The sequence below is a fragment of the Festucalex cinctus genome, chromosome 17 (assembly GCF_051991245.1).
Source record: "Festucalex cinctus isolate MCC-2025b chromosome 17, RoL_Fcin_1.0, whole genome shotgun sequence".
NCBI lineage: Eukaryota > Metazoa > Chordata > Actinopteri > Syngnathiformes > Syngnathidae > Festucalex > Festucalex cinctus.
The window spans coordinates 17,413,548-17,437,895 of NC_135427.1; the positions used below are offsets into that span (position 1 = coordinate 17,413,548).

The 24,348-nt window shown below is 36.0% G+C and overlaps 1 protein-coding gene across 6 annotated transcripts in view; it reads left to right on the forward strand.

The window, feature by feature from the left end:
- The window catches only part of ankfn1a (ankyrin repeat and fibronectin type III domain containing 1a), a 78,891-nt gene that overhangs the window by 29,279 nt on the left and 25,264 nt on the right, over window positions 1-24,348 (forward strand). For 4 of the 6 annotated variants that reach the window (XR_013279449.1, XM_077502513.1, XM_077502515.1 and 1 more), the window contains 14 exons: window positions 189-314; window positions 2,528-2,723; window positions 7,392-7,602; window positions 9,251-9,445; window positions 10,615-10,731; window positions 10,991-11,088; window positions 12,757-12,847; window positions 14,319-14,426; window positions 17,187-17,286; window positions 18,480-18,612; window positions 19,360-19,701; window positions 21,293-21,459; window positions 21,562-21,715; window positions 23,414-23,582. Coding sequence is in view for 5 of the 6 variants with exons in the window: in XM_077502513.1 (XP_077358639.1) it covers window positions 189-314; window positions 2,528-2,723; window positions 7,392-7,602; window positions 9,251-9,445; window positions 10,615-10,731; window positions 10,991-11,088; window positions 12,757-12,847; window positions 14,319-14,426; window positions 17,187-17,286; window positions 18,480-18,612; window positions 19,360-19,701; window positions 21,293-21,459; window positions 21,562-21,715; window positions 23,414-23,582 (2,207 nt within the window). In the remaining variant the exon portion in view is untranslated. The remainder of the gene's footprint in view (window positions 1-188; window positions 315-2,527; window positions 2,724-7,391; window positions 7,603-9,250; window positions 9,446-10,614; window positions 10,732-10,990; window positions 11,089-12,756; window positions 12,848-14,318; window positions 14,427-17,186; window positions 17,287-18,479; window positions 18,613-19,359; window positions 19,702-21,292; window positions 21,460-21,561; window positions 21,716-23,413; window positions 23,583-24,348) is intronic. The other 2 variants (XM_077502514.1, XM_077502516.1) reach the window with 1 other exon arrangement.

Consider the following 24,348-nt stretch of genomic DNA (forward strand, 5'->3'; position numbering starts at 1 on the left):
ACGCATTCACCAGACCTTGCCAGCTTGACGCGGTTATGGATGAATGGTCATCTCTCTTTGTGTGATTGGAGATTGGCTGGCGACCAATCCTTTTGCTACTAAGTCAGCTACGATTGGCTACAGCTCACCCGCGTCCTGCCAATGGAAAAGCGATGCTGACGATGGTCGCCGTGCGTTTTTTTTGTCAGCAGGTCGGACAGCAAGCTCTCCCGATTGGCCGAGAGGCGGAGCCAGCGCGCGGCCGCCGGCGATGCTCTGATCAAGGACCTCAACTTGTACACGGGAATCCCCCGCACCTCACGAAGCCTCGACAGGTGAGCGCACCGGCGACCAGTTCAGGTGACGAAAGATGTCATCGCTAGTGCGATGCGGTTTCGGCCGAAATTTTGCAAAAGGGGCGTTTTCCGATCAGCTACCGATTACATGGATTGGCTGCACATTTGAAATGTTACAGCTGCTCACTGACAATTATTTTTAATAATCGATAAATCTGTCATTTTTTCTAATTAATTGACAAATCAAATTAAGAAAAAATATTCTATGCTAATTTTTCATCCTGTATTTCTAATAATTGATAAATCTGTCAGTCATTATTTTTTATTGAATTGACAAATCAGATTTTTTAAAAAATCTATGCAAATTTTTTATCCTTTATGATCATGGTCTGTGGCCAATCGATCGGATTGTCATGCAGCAGATTGTGTGCCTGGCGATCAATCGAGTTTTTCCGATTATTGGCAAGATTTTAGTGCATATTTATACAGTATTAATATTATTGCCCTGAATAAAGTTGCGGGGTTATAACAAAAATGAGTGTTAATATGACAATAAAGTCACATGAGTTGAATTTGTGCAACAAACGAGAGCGTGTTCCAATTTTCTGTCGCGTCACTCCCTGGACGACGCCGATTCTGCGGCGCCGTCAGAGCGTTTAGCGCGTTACTTGCTAGTCAAAGACGCGCTTGGCGTTCACAGTCGAGTGGCCCGCCGGCATGGCTGCTGTTGCCACGGTTACCAGCAGCAGCAGCGGCAGCAGCATCGCTTCAACGTGACGGACGTGACAGACTTTGAAAGCTCAAGTGAGGCATCCCACCTCGCCGGCTCGTCCCGAAGCCAAACAACGAGAAAATGCTCTTTGAACGTGTTGAAGAATGAACAATCCGTTATTGATTAGTCGCCCTCTGAACCTTCAATCAGATTTTTATTTTATTTATTTATTTTTTTGAAGGCCTCAGCTTGCCTGGAGAGTTCAAGTCTCTTTTGGAGAAGCAATTGCCAGTAATTCCATTCCTCGGAGATTCCTTTTGAAGTCCGAGGAATAATATTAATAATAATAATAATAATAATAATAATAATAATAATAATACATAAATAAATACATAAATGAATAAAAAAAAAATAATAATAATAATATATAATAAATAAAAATTAATGGGTGACCACACAAAAGTCAATCAGAGGCACCTGTGTTGGATGACCATTTCAGTAATAATAATAATAATAATAATAATTAATAATAATAATAATAATATAATAGTAATAATAGTAATAGTAAAGAAAAATACATATACAAATACATAAATACATACAAAAATAAATAAATAAATAAATAAATAAATAATAGTAATAAATAAAACTCATGGGCAGCCACACAAAAGTCATTCAGAGGCAACCGTGTTGGATGACCATTTTAGTAATAATAATAATATTAATAGTAGTAATAGTAATAGTAGTAATAGTAATAATAATAATAATCATCATAATCATAATAAATAAATAAATAAATAATAGTAATAAATAAAACTCATGGGCAGCCACACAAAAGTCATTCAGAGGCAACCGTGTTGGATGACCATTTTAGTAATAATAATAATAATAATAATAATAATAATTAATAATAATAATAATAATAGTAATAATAATAGTAATAATATAATAGTAATAATAGTAATAGTAAATAAAAATACATATACAAATACATAAATAAATACAAAAATAAATAAATAAATAAATAAATAATAGTAATAAATAAAACTCATGGGCAGCCACACAAAAGTCATTCAGAGGCAACCGTGTTGGATGACCATTTTAGTAATAATAATAATATTAATAGTAGTAATAGTAATAGTAGTAATAGTAATAATAATAATAATAATCATAATCATAATAAATAAATAAATAAATAAAAGTAATAAATAAAAATTCTGGGGCGGCCACACAAAAGTCATTTAGAGGCACCCGTGTTGGATGACAATTTCCAAGATTCTTTGGGGGGTGGGGAGAAGTCACCCCGATGTCACCAAATTGTTCAGACATGTCTATCCTACTGCAATTGGCTGGCAACCAGTCCAGGGTGTTCCCCGCCTATTGCCCAGAGCCAGCTGAGATAGGCTCCAGCAGCTCAACATCTTTTTCATTTGTGAATATTGTGCAGTTGCAGTCGAGAGTGAATATGGAGCGCGGTTGTCAACAAACTGAAACGTCGTCGTTAACCTTGTGTGCTTCTTCTTTTTTTTTTTTTTTCAAGACGCCTGCCGGCTGCGATGACCCAGCAGATGCAGAACTTGCAGTTGTCGCAAGCCAAGAAGGTCCCGGGAGGGCCGGCCTCCCCCAACGCCGCCAAGCGCCTTTACCGCAACCTGTCAGAGAAGCTGCGAGGGAGCACGTCTTCTTTCGAAGACGCCCACTTCTTCGGCAAGAGCGACCGCCTTCGCAAGACCTCGGTGAGACGTCGCAAAAGCCATCGCGACAACTCACAATTCACATTCTGTCGCGCCTTTCAAACAACCTTAACATGGTGGAAAACGACAGAACAAAAAAAGGGACAGTAACGTGTTATTTCGTCACAAAATGGCTGCTTCAAAGCGATGTAGTTGACTTCCTGTTTAGACAATTGTGAAGCATCTTTTTACGATATAAATGTCCTCCAAAGTGTATTTACAGTGTTCCCTCACTAAAACGCGGTTCACTTTTTTTTTTTTTTGTGCAATTTTGCATTCATTTTTTTACAGGAATGTACCAATTTGATCAAATTTCTGAAGGTTTGAAGATTGAGAATGATTAAACAAGAGAAAAATGTGAGAAAAAGTAAACGCCTTGATGAGAAATGTATAAAGTGTGTGGTGAGGGGTTTTAGGGCCTTAAAATATTTATAATTAATGTAAAACATAAAGCTAACGACTTGGCGGATTTCATCTATTGTGGCTATTTTTTTGTTTGGAACCCAATACCCGCGGAAAACGAGGGAACACTGTACATCAAGATTGTTATAGTTAACAAAAACTAAGGAAATAACTCAAACTAACAATAGCCTCCCCACAATATCGTGATAATTATCGTACCGTGACCTTCATACCTTCATATACCAGCTCAGTGGTCTAGTGGTGTCCACCCTGAGACTGGGAGGTCGTGGGTTCAATCCCCCGGCTGGGTCATACCAAAGACTATAAAAATGGGACCCAATTGCCTCCCTGCTTAACACTCAGCATTAAGGGTTGGAATTGGGGCGTTAGATCACCAAGAATGATTCCCGAGCGCTGCCCCTGCTGCTGCTCACCGCTCCCCCAGGACATGGGTTAAATGCGGAGAACAAATTTCACCCCACTTCGGTGGATGTGACAATCAGTGGTAATTGAATTCATATATATATATATATATATATATATATATATATATATATATATATATATATATATGAACTACTTAAAAAAATAGAAAACTAAACGAAAAACAAACAAAAAAAACTATTAAAAAGAATACTTAAAAAAAGAAAAAAACGCCATAAAAACTAACTAGAATGAAAGTTTGTAAAATGGTTTAATTTATCGCACTGACGTTCTTCAAACTTTCCGAGGATGCTCCAAGTAATTCTGCAACTTTGACGCCGATACTCCGCTCACATTTGACGGCACAAAAAAACCAAAATGTCCAAGTTGAGCTTGTCGCAGTTTGACAAACTATCAAGCATGACCTTCTTCCAAATGGCTGCCCCAATCAAAATGACACTTTTTTTTTTTTTCTTGCCACCACCTCACAACACACTTGCTTATTTTACGATTGTAAAAAAAAGCTGTAACAAGTATATAATATTCCTTCCTTTTCTTTTTTTGTGTGAAAGCAGACGTGCTGGAGTATAAAAGAAACAATTTTGTTTCTAAGCAACAGCTGAACACATTCCAAGTAGGAATAAATTCAGTCAAGGCTTTAATCAGCGTAATACTCATTTTGACGCTGCTGGTCCACATTATTAATATGATTCTTTTTTTCTTTTTCTTTTTTTAGGAGGCAGAGGCCTCCCAACTTTATTTCGATGGTAAAAAACACGTTGCTAAGGCGACGGCGAGGAATCGCATCCGTCCGTTTGTCACGGCGGGATCAATAAAAATGCGGTTTGCCAGCTGGCTAATTGGATGTCTGGTCTGCCTGAACTCGCTGTTCCCTCATTGGTCGCGTCCGTGATTCAATCTCCAATCGGATGCCTGCGGCTGTTTTTCGTCGGCGGGATGTGACGTCATCCAGCCACGGCCCAACTTCATTCAAACGTTTCATACGTTCGCTCCAAATGATGCACAATTGATTTGAAGTGCTCTTTAATTTGGTTTATTATTTACAGTCAACCAATTCAGAAATTATTTACTGACACAAATGAATAAGAATGACTAAATCTGTTTTAATGAAGCTATTTTTTTTTTGTTAGGGGAAAATGAATGCAAAAAATATGACAATAATATTATTACAATATTACAGGCAGCTCATTCATACAAAAGTGCAAAAAAAAAATTGAACCCTGTGGAACTTTTTTGTATTGCTATTCATCATTCATCTTTTCTCAGCATTGAGACCTACCACGCGACATATTCTGTTTATAACTTGCCTAACAAATCAGTTTAATAAATAAATTAATAAAATAAATAAAATAAAATATTTAAAAAAAAAAAAAAGATTGTTGGAGATTCAAATAAAAATTACATTGAATTAAATGTGCATGAAAATGTGTTTATGCCACTAATATTTTTATTCTATATTTTAAAATCAGTCCACGAATTAGCTAAATGTGTAACAATTTAAAAATAATTCTAATAATGATTTTTAAAAACTTTTTTTTGTATTCTGGCTACAATGAATAGAAACTAAAAATTATTTAAAAAAAATGATTTTTGGAGTCAAAATAAATAAAAATTTAATTGAATTGAATGTAAATGAAAATGTGTTTGTTCCATGAATGTTTTTATTTTATAATTTACAATCAGTCTACTAATTAGCTAAATGTGTAAGCATTAAAAAAAAATTTCATAATTATAAAAAAAAAAAAAAAAGTTTTTTAATTCAGGTTACAAAGCTTAGTCAGTCTACTGATTAACAAATGTGTAACAATTAAAAAATTATTGTCATAATGATTTAAATATATATATATATATATATATATATATATATATATATATGTTTGTATTCAGGCTACAATGAATAGAACCTTAAAATTATATATAAAAAAAATGATTGTTGTAGTCAAAATAAATAAAAATTAAATTGAATTGAATGTACATGAAAATGTTTGTTGCACTAATATTTTTCATTCTATAATTGACATCTACTAATTAGCTAAATGTGTAAGAATTTAAAAATAATTGTCATAATGTTTAAAAAAGAAAAAGAAAAAAAACTTTTTTTGTATTCGGGCTACAATGAATAGAAACTTAAAATTATTTTAAAAAATGATTGTTGGAGTCAAAATAAAAATTACATTGAATTGAATGGACATGAAAATGTTTGTTGCACTAATATTTTTATTCTATAATTTACAATTAATCTACTAATTAGCTAATTGTTTAAGAATTTAAAAATAATTGTAATTGTAATGATTTAAAAAAAAAAAAACTTTTTTGTATTTAGGCTACAATGAATAGAAACTGTTAAATTATTTTACTAATGACATTAAAAAAACATTTTCTGTTTTAAAATTGATATTTTTTAATTGAATTTGAAAATTAATTATAATTAATGAAGCGATTTTATAATAAAGAAAATACAATTTTCCTAGTGTTTTTTTATTTTATTGTTTATGAAATTATGCAATAAAATAAAATAAAAAATTGAGAAAGATGCAAAATGAACTGTACATTTTGATAACCAGTTTGAGGGTGGAAAAAAAAGGGTAAAGAGATTCACTTTTTTTGAGGGGGCGGGGACGGTGATGGAGCAAATGACTGGGAGAGCATTTGGTCTTGGCAGGAAGTCTCACCCTCCTCATCGTCACCGTCGCATCTGCGCTGCGGCCTCGTCCGAGCAAATGTTTGACATCTTCCGCGCCAGCTCGATGACACGTCACCCACTTGATGCGTCACGCTAGCGAGTCCAACGTCGCGAGACGCGAAAGACGCTCGTGTCACGAATGGTGGACGACGTGTGCAAATGAGTTCACTAAAAATTAAGAAATAAACTAAAATTCCAAAAACAATTTCATTAACAAAATCAAATAAAAACAAAATGATTTTTAGAAAAAAAACTAACAAACTACGTTTTATGTTTAGAAAACTAACTAGAATGATAGCAAAAAAATGTCCTTTGTTTTAGTCTTTGGTAATTAATTGAATGCATGAGCCTTTGGGGATGATTTGAAATGTGATTTAAAGTACATTTAAAGTCTGTCACACAGAAGTGACGTCATCAAGCAGCAGCCAATAGAAAAGCACCTTCAGATGATGTTGCTGCATGCTGTTTTTGAAAATATTGCGCACAAGTATAAAACATTAAAAAAAAAAAAAAACTAATACTAAAGCTAACTAAATCTAAACTAAAACTAAGCATTTATCAAATAACTAAAACTAATAACAACTAACAAAGCCACACGGAAAATAAATTAAAACTAACTAACTAAAAAAATAATATATATATATATATATATATATATATATAACTGAAAATACATTTTATGTTTACAATATTAACTAAAAGTAACTATAATGATAGCAAAAATGTCTTTCATTTTAGTCTTAGGAAATTAATTTAATGCATGAGCCTTTGGGGATGATTTGAAATGTGATTTGAAGTCAATTAATTTTGATATTAACTGGAATAAGTGCGTCACACGGAAGTGATGTCATCTAGCAGCAGCCAATAGAAAAGCACCTTCAGATGATGTCACTCCCATGCTATTTTTTTAAATATTGTGCACATTAAAAAAAACTAAAACTAATACTGAAACTACCTAAAACGAAGCATTTATTAAATCACTAAAACTAATTTAAAAAAAACTAACAGAACCACATGGAAAACAAAATGAAAAGTAACTCCATTTCAAAAACAAAACAAAATGAAAATGAACTCAAATGTAAAAATTCCCAAAATGATAATAATCATCATCATAATAATAATAACAACAACATGCTGTGCAGACCATGCAGGTGGGCTGGTGTCTGTTTGAGGCGGTGGAGCAGCAGGACGCGGCGGCGGTGCAGACGCTGCTGCGCCGGCTGCCGTCGGACGAGCTGGACGTGAACGCGGCCAACGAGCAAGGCCTGACGCCGCTCGACGTGGCCGTCATGACGGGCGACGCCCCCATCGCCAGGATGCTGCTCAGGGCCGGTGCCAGTGAGGGGCCGCACTGTGAGTATCGACGCAGATCGACGTCAAACCTTGAAAAGCAAAAATAGGCCTGCTCAGAAATGTGCTCAAATGAATCGGAAATGAATATTTTCCTTTCACTTGCAACATTTTTCACCAACTTCGTAAGCTAATCGGAGATGAAAAAGGTTTTTTTATTCCTACAACCTTGAGTTATCATCATAATTAAATCTGCCAAATATTTAATAAATTGTAAATCATAAATGCGAAATGTATGTCTGAAGGTCTTCTTTAGTGAAATAATAAACTTATGACGTGATTTCACTTGGGGGTGGGCATTGATATCTAATTTCTTCAATCGATTCCATTCACTTCACTTCAATCCGATATCCATTAATTATGGCATATCAATTCTTCTTAAATGTCAAAAGTACATGATTAAAAACTCCACAAATAAGTTTGAAAATAAAATTTGCTGAGGCAGTTAACCGGTCAAATGATTTTGCTTATTAATGAAAATAACACATATTATAAAAACTTTCAAGTGTTGCACAAATATTGCAAGGATGAGATGAAAATAGTTTCATCATCTAATTCAATAATTGTAAATATGAATGAAAAAGATAAGTGTGAAATGAATGTCTGAAGATGTTCTTTAGTAAATAATAAACTTATGACGTGATTTTACTTAGGGCTGGGTATTGATATTTAATTTCCCCAATCGATTCCATTTGGATTTTTTTACGATTCGATTCACTTCAATCCGACATCCATTAATTATAGCATGTCAATTCTTCTTAAATGTAAGAAGTACATGATTAAAAACTCCACAAATATGAAGTTCTAAAATAAAATTTGCAACCGTAACCGGTCAAATGATTTAGTTTTATTAATGAAAGTAAAACATATTATAATAACTTAAGTGTTACACAAACATTGCAAGGATGAGATGAACAGAGTTTCATCATCTAATTCAATAATTGTAAATATGAATGAAAAGCATTCTGAATTGTCCTAAATTGCAACAAGTCAGGTGTTTTCATAAATTTAAGAAAATACTTTTAAATTCATGAAAACAGAATTCAGGATTCAGTCCATCCAAATAACAACATAATAATTAAAGGAAAACAATTAAAAACACCAAAATAATAATCAAAATTCATCCATCCATCCATCCATTTTCTTGACCGCTTATTCCTCACAAGGGTCGCGGGGGCTGCTGGCGCCTATCTCAGCTGGCTCTGGGTAGTAGGCGGGGGACACCCTGGACTGGTTGCCAACCAATCGCAGGGCTAATCAAAATTCAAGAAAACTGAAAAAAAATAGCCAGAGACCATCCGAATTTTAAGGGGTTAAAATTCGGATGTTCTTAAGAATTTATGGGAAAATAATATATATAAAAAAAATTCATGGTTTCATGAATCAAAACTGGGCTTGAAATGGAAAATACATTTGATATTGATTCTTTTGTTTTTTTTGTTTTTTTTTTCTTTTTGTTTTTTTTTTGTGATGTCATCATTCACAAAGCTTCCTATATGTAGGTGTTGTATGCACTTGATAAAAAATGATATCACATAAGAATTTCTTACAAATTCCAATTACAAAAAAAAAAAAAAAAAAATTAGCAGCCGTGCGACCTCGTCCCCGGTTTGTCGCTAACTTTTCCTTCTTGTCCCGCGCGGTGTCGCAGTCGCGAGCGCGGAGAGTCGCGAGGCCCACCTGGCGGCCCTGCTGGCGGAGGCGGAGCAGAGCGCCGCCGACCTGTCGGCGCGGGCGCAGCGGGACGGCCTGTCGCCGGAGGCGTGTCACAAGGACAAGCAGCTGAGGGCCTGGGAGTGGCGATGTGACCTCTACAAGCGCATGACCGATGTGTTCCAGCAAGCACGTGAGACCCAAAAATACAAAACAAGCACAAACATCACCTCACTCCATTGTTATGGAGGACCAAAATTGACAAAATTCTAAATCAATACCTGACTAAATAAATAAATGAGTAAAAGTAAAGATAAAAACGGATATAAAAAATATAATGTGAAAAATATATCCCAAAAAATAAATATAAATGATAATAAAAAGAGCAAAAAAAATAAATATATATATATATATATATATATATATATATATATATATATATATATATATATATGAGGGGTGTGAATTGCTTAGTACCTGACGATTCGATCCGTATCACGATTCATAGGTCACAATTCGATTCGATACCGATTAATCCCGATACGAATTTACAAGTCGATTGTTGCATTATTTTTTACCCAAATTTATACAATACCATTCAGTTACATTATACAGTACATGTACACTGTGAGATTTGTATGAAAATGTATTATTATCTTATAACTGTGAGCCACTGTAGGTAACAAACAGGTTTAACAACATTTTTCATGTTTGAACAGCATTGAAATAAAATATTAAGGCTCAATGTTCCATTAATATAACATTCTTCCATGCTTAAGGTGTGAAAGTTAGACGTTTTGTTGAATATTTTTCCATCAAAAATGGATGTTAAAAAAATCGATTCGGCTGCCTATTGAATCGATATATATATATATATATATACATATATATATATATATATATATATATATATATATATATATATATATATATATATATATATATATATATATATATTGAATTATATATTTGATTTTATACTAGTTTATTTTTTCACTTTTATTAATTTATTTATTCATTTATTTGGAAATAAGTAAGGCAAGAAATAAATGAATGTGAGAGCAGAGCTTTTTTATGTATTGATTGATATTTAATTCTATTTATAATGTAGATTTATGTATTTATTTACACATTTGATTTTATATATATATATATATATATATATATATATATATTTTTATAAATCTTGTTTTTATTTTGTATTAATTTTTACTTTTATTTATGTATATATTTATGGATATATATATTTTGTTGTTTTTATTTCCATTTATATATATTTTTTGTATTTAATTTTTAAATTGTATTTTTTCTATCTGTTTATTTTTTCACTTGTTGTTGTTGAAAGTTGTTGTTGTTGCTTAGGGCGCCCTGAAGCCCCCACGTTGGTGCGCCTGAGCGTCAGCAGCATCTCCACGCTGACCGTCACCTTCCAGGAGCCGCACGGCCTCCACTCACACGCCGTCGTCACCAAGTACCGAGGTAGGAGCGGGGCTAGGGGGTGGGCGTGCCCGTTTACAAAACAAATGTTTTGGGTTTTGTTTTGTTTTTTGGAAAAGCCCACGTGCAGGTGTGTGTGTGTGCACATGTGGGACAGTTTGTGTCATTTAGTTATCCTGATGGCCTGAAGCAGAGCAATCACAAGGTTAATGACCTCCTCCTCGTTTTGGGGGGGAGAACTATTGATTTGGAATCTGAGGACAAATGAACCAATTATCTGCGTGTTTGTGTGTGCGTGCAGTGGAGTGGAGTTGCTTGAAGGATTTCTCCCTGCTGGCCGGCGAGATGCTGCTGGAGAACCTGCAGAGCCTCAAATGCACCATCAGCGGACTCACCACGGTAACAAACCGCCTCCCCCTCCTCACCCAGTGGCGGGAAACTCAAGTCACATGACATTTTCCCCACTTTCCTGACTGGAATGTGTCAAAGAATCGATTTCAACTTGAGCTTCATGCCCATTATTTGCCTTCAGTTGACAAGACGGGCTAACGAGTAACTTGCGAGCAGGATTATTTATAGTTTTGGAATTTTTCATTTGGATTTCGTTTTGAGTTTTGTTTTTCAAATTGAGTTAGTTTTAATTAGTTTTCAGGGTGTTACTGCTAGTTTTGATTAGTTTTAGTTCTTTAATAAATGCTTATTTTAGTTTAGTTTTAGTTTCAGTATTAGTTGTTTTTTTTAATATGTGTATTGCTTGCGTGCAACATTTAAAGGGATACTTCACTTATTTAGCCCTTTATAGTAATAAAAAGATAATATTTTGTCTATAATTAATTTGATACTTTCATTGTTTCATGTTTCGCGTACAATTATAGTACCTTTAAAAACACATTTTGCAACTTGCTGTCGACTGAAAATAACATCACAAGGGCTCAGGTAACCAATCACAGCTCACTTATTTTCTAGGTTTGGTCATGTGACATTCACAAGCTGAGCTGGGATTGGTTACCTGAGCCCTTTGTGATGTCATTTTCAGGCGACAGCAAGTGGAAAATGTGTTTTTAAAGGTACTAATTCTACATGAAAAATCATGAAAATATCCAATTTATTATAGGCAAAATCATGTTTGACTGCCAAAAATGCCTAAATAAGTCAAGTATCTCTTTAAAGTGATACTTTATTCATTGGGCCATTTTCAGCAGTAAAAAGTGAATATTTTGTCAATAATTAATGTGGTAACTTCATTATTTTTCATGTACAATTAATACTTTTAACATTAGTAATTTTTTCGACTTGGTGTCAACTGATGATGACATCACCTGTGCTGAGGAAGTAGGTCACAACCAATCATGGCTCATATTGCTGACCAACGCCAGAAAACAGGTGAGCCATGATTGGTCATGACCTACTTCCTCAGCACAGGTGACGTTCATCAGTCGACAGCAAGAGGAAAAAATAGTATCAATTGTATATGAAAAATAATGACATTATGAAATTCATTCTGGAAAAAATATGAACTTTTTCACTGCTGAAAATGGTTCAATGAGTCAAATGTCCCTTTAAAAAAAAAAAAAATAAAATTAAAAAAAAAAACAGCATGGGAGCGACGTCATCTGAAGGCGCTTTTCTATTGGCTACTGCTAGATAACGTCACGTTTGCGTGACAGACTTTCTTTTCATCTTTTTACGGTTAATATCGAAATAAATGGACTTCAAATCACATTTAAAATCATCCCCAAAGGCTCACGCACTCAATTAATTACCAAAGATGAAAACCAAGGACATTTTTGCTTTATTTATAGCGACTATATTTATAGTTTTAGTTCGTTTTGTAAACATCAAATGTAGTCTCAGTTAGTTTTCACCTTTTAAAAAGCATTTTTATTTGATTTTGTGAACGAAAGTGTTTTTTGAATTTTAGTTTTAGTTTTTTTGTTAGTTTTAGTTCACTCAAATAACATTTGCTTGCAACTTGCTTCAAATTTGTAAGACTTGACTTAATCGTGACGACTTGGACATACTGACTCCTCCCCCAATAATCACCCGGGTACTGTTGTGGTCCGGCAGGGTCGCCTGTACTATGTTCGCGTGTCGGCCTACAACATGAAGGGCTGGGGTCCGCCCGCCTGCTCCTTGCCGCCATCTGCTGCTCCTTCCAGTACGTTCCGTTTCGTTCCACCTCCTCCCAAAATGAGACGAGAAACATACTTTTGTGTCTGCATGTGTACCGTGTGTGGGTCTGCATTCAATGCGGTGATGACAGTGACAGTCATCGGTAAAGTAACTCAATTACTTTTAAAATCAAGTAGCCGATAAAGTAACTAAGATATTTTTTTAAATCAAATAATCAGTTTAGTTACATTTAAGATCAAGTAATCAGTGAAATAAAAAAAAAAGACATTTAAAATCCAATTTTAAAATAATTCCAATAATTAGTAAAGTTGCTTTTAAAAATCACGCAATCAAAAAGTAGCTAAATTACTTTTAAAATCAAGTAACCAATAAAGTAATTAACTCGTTTGCTCCCAAAAACATATAAATACGTTCTATTTTAAATGCTTTGTGTCCCAAAGACGTATTTATATGTTAGATTTTGTTGTTGGTGGTTTTTTATGCTAGAGCATACAGACGTCTTTGATGCAGCCTCTCAACTGCAAAGAACGGTTGAAGAAATAGTAGTTATTACTCAAACGGCCAGTAGGTGGCGGCAGACTAGAAGAGATCAACCAGGGCCATGTTGAAAAACTCACAATTCTAAATAGATTTGTGAATAATGATTAAACTTAGCTATATTCTAATGCTAATTGCTGCATAACGGAAAACAGATTGAAATCTAATTTTATATTAGGTCGCATGTTTTTATAGCAATAGATCACAATATTGTGTGGGCCTTGCAAAATCGGTCCAAATCCAGCGAAACAGCCGCGAGCGAAGGGGATTGCTTCTGTGAAAATGGTGGCGAGTTGAATGAGTTAAGATACTTTTAAAATCAAATAATCAGTAAAGTTACATTTGAGATCAAGTAATCAGTAAAATAAAAAAAGATACTTTTAAGATCAAGTAATCAGTAAAGTAAGTGAGTTACCTTTTTCAAGGTGACTGTGCTAACACTGATTGTACGTGTGCTTGTGTCTGCAATGTTGTGTGTTATTGTGCATATTGATTGCGCGCGTGCGTGTGTGTTAATGTACATGGTGCGAGCACGGTGTGTGTAGACCAGTCGCAGAGAGGGAGCGAGCGCGTGGGCGTGTGTTTTTGCACTCCACTAATGTCCAAGTGGAACAGATGTTCAGAAGACTGCAAAGCCGCAATGCCAGCACGCCCACCTCAACGGATAAACACGCACACGCCAGACTGAACTCAATTCATCAGATGATTATTTTCTTCATGAAGCCATTTGAGTTTTCTATGGGAAGTCTCACGTATAACGTGTCCTGCTCTATCAGCTAGCGAACGTACAGTAGCTAAGCAAGTTAGCATAAGCACCGGCTAGCTAAGATGGTTAACAGCTCGTTAGCTCCATCATCCATTCCGCATGTGAAATGACATCTCTTTTTTTGCGCAGCGTCGCCGTAATACTCAAATTATTTTGAAACGGGAAAACCTGACTTTATTTTTTTTGCCGCCAGACTGGCGAGAGAGCGACGGGCGGGACCCCAGGAGGCGGAGCCACACGGAGGTGATGGAGCGCCTGCTGCAGCAAGTCCGAGCCACGCACTCGCATTACTGCTGCGGAGGTGAGCGTCGTCTTTCTTCCGACGGAGTAACCACAACTTCCAGTTCGAGTGGAAGTCGACATCTGAAACATTTCGTGACGATAATAATATGTTCTATGCAGTCTCAATATGGTATTCTGGTTAACTCATTGACTGGCAGCCATTTTGACTGAAGCAACCCCCTTCGCTCCCGGCTGTTTGGCTGGATTTTGACTGATTTTGCAAGGCTCACAGAATATTGTGTTATATTGCTACAAAAATATGCAGCCTACCAAAAGAAAGACTCTCTTCTTTCATCAGGAAAAAAAAATATTTCTATCTGTTTCCATTTAGCAACAATTAACATTAGAATATAGCGAAGTTTTACCATTATTTACATTCCTAGTGAAAACAGTGTCAAAAAGAGCTTGTTGCTACATGGCCCTGGTTGATCTCTTATACTCTGCTGCCACCTGCTGGCTGTTTATGTAATAACTACCATTTCTTCAACTATTCTTTGCAGTTGTGAGGCTGCATCAAAGCCTACTGTATGCTTTAGCATAAAAAAAATAAAAAATAAAAATGTATAAATACGTCTTTGGGATACTTAAAACATATTCCATAAATGTAATATTCATCAGAATTTCATGTTTAGACTAGTAGACTAGTGAGGTCACATATAAGACATTATTGTCAAGGAATGAAATGGGGGAAAAAAGTGAAAAAAATAGGGAACCAATGGGGGGAAGAAAAGGAAAAATGAAAAAAACGGAAAAAGTGGGGGAAAAAGAAAAAAAGAATATCATATTTAGCCTAGTGAGGTCATGTAATTGTCAAGAAATTAAATAATAAAAAAGGGGGACATGGGGAAAAAATGGGTAAGAGGGAAAAAACGGGTAAAAGTGGGGAAAAAAGAGGAAAAAATCTTTTAAAAAAGAATGTCATATTTAGCCTAGTGAGCTCACATGTGAGACATTATTGTCAAGAAATGAAATGAAAAAAAGGGGGTGAAATGGGAAAAAAAGGGGGCAAAGTGGGGAAAAAAAGAAAGGGAAAATGAAGCTGCAAAGAACATATTCTCAAAATTTTTGGGGGGTTGTCAACACATGCAAAAAGCTGCTGTAGGTCACAGCTCACGCTCACCTCGGTCACGAAAGAAATTCTCATGTATTCCCCTCGCAGTGTTGTCGTCTGTGAAAGTGGACTCAAATGGCAGCTTTGCATCCATGACTTGTCGCTCATCCTTTTATTTTGAAACGTCTGCGTGTGCATGTGTGTGTTTGTGTAGCATTTATCCATATTGAGTCAGTCTGTCATCCACAGCAGTTTGCACTCACATGAAACATTTTCAAGTGGAGCGAAGCCCGAGGCTGCGCCAGCTTTTCCAACAGGCCATTGAACAACACACACACACACACACGCACACATTTCTATGCGAGCCTTTAAAAGGTCTGTTTTGAGTTGTGAGCGGCTTTGACAAGTGTATAATATGCCAAGAGTGCACGGGGGGCTCCTGTGCACTCTGAATAAATCAAGAAATGATTTTGCGTTGGAGCGACACGCCAAAAAAACCAAAAACAAAACAAAAACATTGCACTTGAGCAATGAGACGGGAAGGGCGAAGGCGTTTATTTTGTTGACAACCGCTGCACTTTGTTCTGGTCTGGTGACACTTGTCGGGCCTCGGAGCGTGAGGTCCGCTTAGTTATTTATTTATTTGTTTTTTATTATTTAATATGGTTAATATGGTTCAATTATTTGTATCCGAGAGCCGATGTTTCCAAATTGAGGATGTGAACAATCCCCAGAAGCATGAAAACTTTTTTTTTTGTCATTGTATGGTACTGGTACAACAAAATTGGGGTTCCATTGCCAAGTTTGCAAGTTTTTTTACAAAATACACTAGAAGTGAAAAACAACTAAACTAAAATTTGCAGTGAATGAATATCAGTAAGCAACAGTGGAATAATATTTCACGATGTTGACTCCTTATACAGTATAACATGCTCTACAATCAAATGTGGCGTTCCCCAGGGGTCAATCTTGGATACACTTAAGTTTGGCATTGACCACCACAAGATCATCAACTTTACAACCCTAGATGAGGTTTCACGCTGGATTTCAAAGTATTTCAAGCTAATGTGTTGGTTATCGTGTATCTCGAGATGACCTTTCAGTTCCATTTAATAGCATTAGGGGGCGCTTTGAAGGCAATGACCAATGTTTTGTGTGTTTCACATCAAATATCAAAAGTTGTAAATTGGTGCTTCCGCGTGTATTTGTGATCCTCCTTCGATGAATTGTGGCATTCCTCAGGTGTCACTCATTGAGCCAAGATTGTTTTGTGTATGTCCTTCATATAAGACTACCACATGTTTATATTTTTGCCGGCTTCTGAAATGAATATGTTTGTTATATGTTCAAGACTTGTTTTTAGCCGACGGTTTCGCGCAGCAGCGTTCGCCATCTGTGCGCGCTTGGCTTGACATCTGACGTCCGTTTACAGGACGCTAATTACGTGACGCTTAATTAGCTCGGCTCAAAAAGGGCCCCGCTGCGCTTTTTGAGATTGGCATCGCTTGAGCGGCCGCCGGCGTTAGAAGAATGGAAAAAAAAGATAGCGACGGCGGCCCGAACCGATAAGCTGACGTGCCCGTCCAGTCAGACGGGCCATCACGGGAGAGTGAACGTGCCGCCACCAGTTCGTGCAAACTCACACCACATACTCACCTGGGATGTATTCCGCTTATCTTTCTCTTTATCTTTTTTTTTTTTTTTTTTTTTTTTTTTTTTTTGGCACAGATGCTTCCAAGCTGCAGAATGCCAGCAGGAAGCAGTCGGTCTCCCGAAGCCTCAAACATCTTTTCAACTCCTCCAACAAGTTTGTGAAGACATTGAAAAGGTTTAACTTTTGTTTGTTTGTTTTTTTTTTGGGGGGGGGGGGGATCTGATCTATTCAGAGAACCTCTCGTTGGCTGTACAGCAGAAAGATTAGAACCTTGGAACATAATATTTGATGATTTATGCTAATATTTCCTTTTATGTTGAACCTGATGAAGAAATACCAATGCCGTCACCGATTAATCGACTTTCATTGCATTTATAGTCAAATGCTAAAGATGTTGAAGCGCTTCAACATGTTTCATGGAAGCATCGCAAAGTTTTATTCACTGATCTATATATATGGCTGAATAGCTGATAGGCCAAGACTTTTGAGGCCACCATATTGGTCCTCCCAAGAAACGTTTCTCGGCATAGCAACCTAAACGTTTACAGTATCCAAATTGGAGAATATTGGAGACAACACTTCAGAGAAACAGCATCATTTACAGGGTTTTAAATGGATTAAACATAAAGAAGAGGACTTCAGACATTTTACAACTTGCCTTAAATACATGCGCAAATTATATGCTTAATGATGTTTAGTACAGTAGGACACTTGCAAATTTTATAATTAAAGGATTATAATTGTAATTCAAGAAAACATGCCTCTGCCAAATCAAATATTGGGGTCTAAGGAACTGAGCCATGAAAGAAAAGGGGTCTTCAAAGCAGCACATACTGTCTACTTGTTATTGTGGGTCAGCATTCCCACAGATGTTGTTTCTAACTTTAATTATTATTATTATTATTATTATTATTATTATTATTATTATTATTATTATAGCATTTTAGTCTCCTCACTTTTATGGCATCAAACAACTCCCACATAATACTAGTTATGTAATTACTTTGTAATTTTAGCATAATTTATCCTTCAATTGTCTTCATAAGCATTCAGCTTTCAACATTCCCACGCAATTTCTCCAGCAATTGCACTTAGTCTAGTTATTATTTTTATTATTATTATTATTATGTATTTTTTCTTGTTAAAAATAGTGAGCACCCCGGCACAAACCCTCCCACCCCGCCTCCGGCCTTATACTAACTGCCTCCGAACTGTATATGTCTCATCCGTGCATATAGCGTATAGTTGATACAGTTAGTCTGCTCGCGAGGTGGGAGTAGCAAGATGGCCGCCCTGTGGCTTCAACGGCTGGGCTAGCCAGTCATTTGGACAGGTCAGTGTGTTTTATTTCCTGCTCTTGTCTTCAGGGGGATCTACTTGGCGGCCATCTTCTACCACAAGGACAAATTGCTGGTGACGGCCGAGGAGCAGATTCCCATCGTGGAGGTGGATGACTCTTACGGCAGCTCCCTCATGCAGGACTTCCTCTGGTTCACCAAGGTCAGACGGACAAATTCATCCATCTTGTCGAGATCTGACTGTGTTAGCGTGACGTGATGCCTTTCAAAAGTAGCGCTTTGCCGCCATGTTGTGACAACTTGGTGGCAAGGAACTATGCAGAAGTGGGTAGAGGAGTTTCATTTAGACAAAAGTAGTGCTTTGCAAGCATCATTTGACATGTCAGTGTTAAAGAATATTGTCAAAGTAAATTGAGGGGCTTTGTTTGGCCAAAAGTAGTACTCTGCTACCTCGTTGTGCCATCTGGTTGTCAAGGAACTATGTTAATTTGAGTGAAGAAATTTCATTGAGACAAAAGTAGTGCTTTGTCGTTGTCATTATGGCAAGGAACAACACTGAAGTGAGTTGAAGAGTTTGATTTTAGGCAATAGTAGTGCTTTGCCATCATTGTTTGACATGCCAGTGTCAAGGACCATGTTGAAGTAAATTGAGTGGCTTCATTTGGCCAAAAGTAGTACTCTGCCGCCATGTTGCGACATCTTGGAACCAGGGAACAATGTGAAAGTGAGTTGAGAAGTTTCATTTCGGCAAAAATAGTATTTTGCTGCCACCTTTGTGGCAAGTAGCATCTTAGATGTGAGTAGAGGAGTTTCCTTTGAGGCAAAAGTTGTACTTTGCCGCCAAGTTGGCGCCAATGACGTTCAAGTGAGTTGAGGATTTTTTTTTTGTATTTGGAGCCAAGTAGTGCTTAGCCTCCACCTGTTTTTTGTTTTTTGTTTTGTGCCGCAGCTGTCGTGCATGTGGGAGGACGTGCGGTGGTTGCGGCAGAGCACGTCGGTGTCGACGTCGTGGTCGTCGACGCTGCAGGCGCGCCACAAGCTGCTGAGCGCCGCCGGGCAGCTGCAGAGCCTGCTGGGCACGCACGACCTGGGCCGCGCCCACTACGAGCCCATAAAGGATCGCCACGGCAACGCGCTGCTGGTGACGGTACGCGCCGCCGACGATGGTGGTGCGCCGCCGCCACCACTCAGCGGCAAGTGGATGCCGCTGGCCAAGGTGCAGAGTCAGCGCAAGTCGCTGTCCACGCCCGAGGAGCCCTACGCCCTCGACATCCTCGTCATCACGCTGCAGGTGAGAACATTAACACGGGCGAGCACCCCGGCTCAATAATACACGTGGGATTCAAAGATCACACGTAAATATCTTTTTTTTTTTTCAGTATCAATAGTATCAATACATGATTTAATTTTATTTTATTTTATTTTATTTTATTTAAAAATTTTAATTTGACATATTTTAATTTTCTAATTTTTTTAATGTAATTTGTATATCTATCCTATAATCAAAATTAGAAAAAAAAAAATTAAAAAAGAGAGTTAAGTATTTTATTATTAATTTTACTGTTATTACTGTTATACTGTTATTTACATTATTATACGTCATAATAACATTTATTGAAACAATATAAAAATAAATACAAATTTTTGATTATGAATTGCAAACTTAATTTGAATAAATTGTTTTATAATTAAGATGAACAATTTTACATGAAGACCTATTCAACATTTCGTTTTGTGTTTATTTTTTTAACAATGTAAAAAAGCTAAATGCGAGAATTATTGACAATTTTACGTCTATAAGTGTTATTTCAATTACAATAAAAATTGAAATAAAATTAAACTACAGTAAATTAAAATATAATTATATGACAATTTCATATTCTGAGTGTTTAAATTAAAATAACAAAAGTAAAATAGAACTTTAAAAACTTAAAAACGAGAATTCTTTATTGACAATTTCACATCTTTATTTAAAATAAAATAAAAAATGAAATAAAATTAAAATAAATTAAATTAAAATATAATTATTTGACAATTTCAAGTCATGTCTGAGTGTTTAAATTAAAATAACAAAAGTAAAATAGAAATTAAAAAACTTAAATAAAAACGAGAATTATTTGACAATTTCACGTCTTTTTAAGTCTTATTTAAATTACAATAAAAAATGAAATAAAATTAAATTAAATTAATTTAAAATATGATCATTATTTGACAATTTCATATTTCATGTCTGAGTGTTTAAATTAAAATTACAGTAAAATAGGAAATTTAAAAACTAAAATAAAAAGGAGAATTTATTGACAATTTCGTATTTTTTTAAGTGTTATTTAAGTTACAATAAAAAAATGATTTTTTTTAATGAAATTAAAATAAATTAAAATATGAGAATTAATTATTGACAATTTCGTATGTCATGTCTGAGTGTTTAAATTAAAATAACAAAAGTAAAATACACATTTAAAAACTTAAATAAAAATTAGAATTATTTATTAACAATTTCACGCCTTTTTAAGTGTTATTTAAATTCCAATTAAAAAAATGAAATAAAAATTCAAATAAATTAAAAAATGAGAATTATTTATTGACAATTTCACATCTTACGTAATAAAATTGACAAAATAATAATGAATTTATAATGTATAAATAATGCCAAATTTAAAATGTGAAAGAACTATTTTATTAAAATAAATGTACATGTAAATTTAACATTTTTTAATGTAGTTTAACTTTGCATATTTTATTGACTGCATTAATAAATCCCAAAAAAATAAACACATGAGAATAATCAATTTTACTTAGTAATCAATCAGGTGAAAATCATGTGATCTAAATAATATTTGCATGATTGCAAGCAACCATTTAGTGTTTTGTTTTGCATGCAGGACATTGTTGCGTACCAGCGCCGCAGCAGCCAGCGTCTGGCGCCGGGCCTGTACCTGGGCTACCTGAAGCTCAGCAGCTCCGTGGACCAGATCCGGGTCCTGGTCTCGCAGAGGACCCCCAACGTTCTCTGTCACGCCCGCGTGCGAGAAAACGCCAACGTATCCAAGTAGGTCGCGGGCGAGGTAGTTCTAGTCCAAATCCACTAGTGAGCCGTGCCGCTACGACATGACCTTTTGACCTGCGCAATGTCACATCGTGTCGCCTTCAGGGAGGAGTGGGATTGGATCCGCACGCTGTCGGCCAGGGGCGACGGCGGCGAGGATACTCCGCCCAGGCCCGAAAGCCACGCCCCGCTACTCTACTACGAGCTCCAAACGGCCATCAAGACCCTGCTCAAGAACCTCAACCTACCTCTGCACCAGGTGCTCTAGTCGCTGACCTGAATATATGACTGGATAGCCGATTAGCCCGTACACGCCCGTCCAAGCCCGTTTAGGTCACTGGGCGGCCATCTTGTTCCTCCCATCTCGCCAGCAGACTACTGTATAAACCAGGGATGGGCAATCTCGGTACTCGAGGGCCGGTGTCCCTGCAGGTTTTCGATGTTTCCGTTTTCCAACACAAGCTGATTCCAATCAACGGGATCGTTATCAGTCTTGTGCAGAGCTTGCTGATGAGCTGATCATATATCAGCTGTGTTGGAAAACGGAAACATCGAAAACCTGCAGGGACACCGGCCCTCGAGGGCCGAGATTGCCCATCCCTGGTATAAACTATACGCTATCCTTACAGATGACACAAATACAGCTCAGAGGCAGTTAGTTAGTATCGGGCCGGAGGCGGGGCGGTGGCGGTGGTTTAAGAAACCCCCCCCCTCAATTCCTTAGACCCCAATATTTGATTTGGCAGAGCCATGTTTTTGTTGAATTACAGGTATAATTCTTTAATTAAAAAAAAAAAAATACAAGTTTTCTCCTGTAAACATTATTAACTCATTTATTTATTTAAAAATGTATAAATACGTTCTATTTTAAATGTTTTAATTGTCCTAAAGATGTGTTGATATGTTTTGTTTTGTTTTGTTTTTTTGTTTTTTTTATTATTCTACAGCATAGGCTTTGGTGCAGCCTCTCAACTGCAGAGAACGGGTTAAAAAAATTGTAGTAATTACAAAAAACGGCCACCAGGTGTCAGCAGAGTATGAGATCAACCAGGGATATGTTGCAACAAGCTGTTTTCCCCACTGTTTTCACCAGGAATGTGAATAATGATGAAACCTAGCTATATTTTAATGCTAATTGCTGCAAAACGGAAACAGATACAAATATACTTTTTTTTTCCTGATGAAAGAAGAGACTCTTTTGGTAGGTTCCATGTTTTTATAGCAATATAACAATATTCTGTGGGCCTTGCAAAAATCAGTTAAAGTCCAGTAAAAGAGCCGGGAGTGAAGGGGACTGCTTCAATGAAAATGGCTGCAAGTGAATGAGTTAAGCATATAATTTATACATGTATTTAAAGGCAAGTTAATAAATAAATTTAATAAATTTAAAACAGCATAAATCATGCTATTTCTACTAAGTACTGTTTCAAATATTCTCCAATTAAAACTCATTCACTGCCAGTCATTATAGAAAATTTTTACATTTCCAATACTCACGTGATATCACATTCAATAATTATATATAAACCGAATCTACCAAATAACAGAATAGACTTCCTACTTTTTGTCCCGTCCCGTTCTTTTATAATTGACAGCAGAAAAATGTAGGTTTGCCAAAATACAGCCATTTCTCCCATGGACTCTGAAACTGTGTTTATTTCCTATAAAATGGGGCAATGATGTCATCTACCGGTGGTTGGGCATCAGTAAAGTTGTTTCCAAGTTTGATATTTACAGTGGAGCATGCTCAGATTCGCCCCCATTTAGCACCGCTCTAAAAAATACAATTGACAAGTATACTTGTCAAAGGCAGTGAATGAGTTAAGATACTGTAAATGTAAATGATCGTATGTCGAAAAAAGTTTTTGGGGAGTAGCAATATGGCCGCCTCCGCTGCAATGGCCGTGATGGCAAAAGCGATGACATTTACGATCAATCGGCGCTTCCCTGTGCGCAGGCGCGTCACTTCCGTCTGTACAGCCAGGAAGTGGTGGAAGTGGGTCACGGCGTCTGCTTCCTGCTGCTGCTGCCGGCCGCCGACGACGTTTGCTCCGCCCCCGGCCAGTCCAACCCCTACACACCACTCGCCGGCTTCCTGCACCTGCCGCTGCAGATGTTTGAGCTCGGTAAACGCCCTCCACTGCTTTTTTGGAGACGAGACTTGATTCAATCAATCAATCTATCAAATCTTTATTTTTTATCCTGCCTTTCATCCTTTAAAAGCAACACAAGGTGCTCCACATTAAAAGAGAAAATAAATCCAATAAAAAAAGAAAGAAAGAGACAAACACAAAAAAATAAATAAAAAACACCAACCAACTCCCTCTCACCCCCTGTAATCTGAGTAATATAATATATAATAAAACAAAATGGTTGATAAATAGAAAATAAAAAGTCGAAATCAATTAAAAGCTAAATTAAAAAATGGATCAAATACTCTGGATTTTTATACGAGGGACTATCGAGTTGACTCACTGATGCGAATAAATAATAGTCGTGCTATATACTGTGCTGTATACTGTGATAAGTCAATTTAAAAAAACAACAACATACATTTAATGGAAAAAAATGACTGTACATGAAAAAATATATAAATGACTGAAAAAGCATTCATAATAAACTAAAAATCATATCAAAATGAAAAGGCATATGTAATAAATATATAAAAATATACATATACGCTGCCATATACTGTAATAAGTAAATTTAAAAAAACAGAATTTTAATGGAAAAAAATGAATGTAAATGAAAAAAGAACATATATGATGAATGAAAAGCATTTATAATAAAGTAAAAATCATACCAAAACAAAATATATATATATATATATATATATTTTTTTTTTTTTTAATTAACGTGGATTTCCATTATCGTGGCTAATTTTTGGAACGA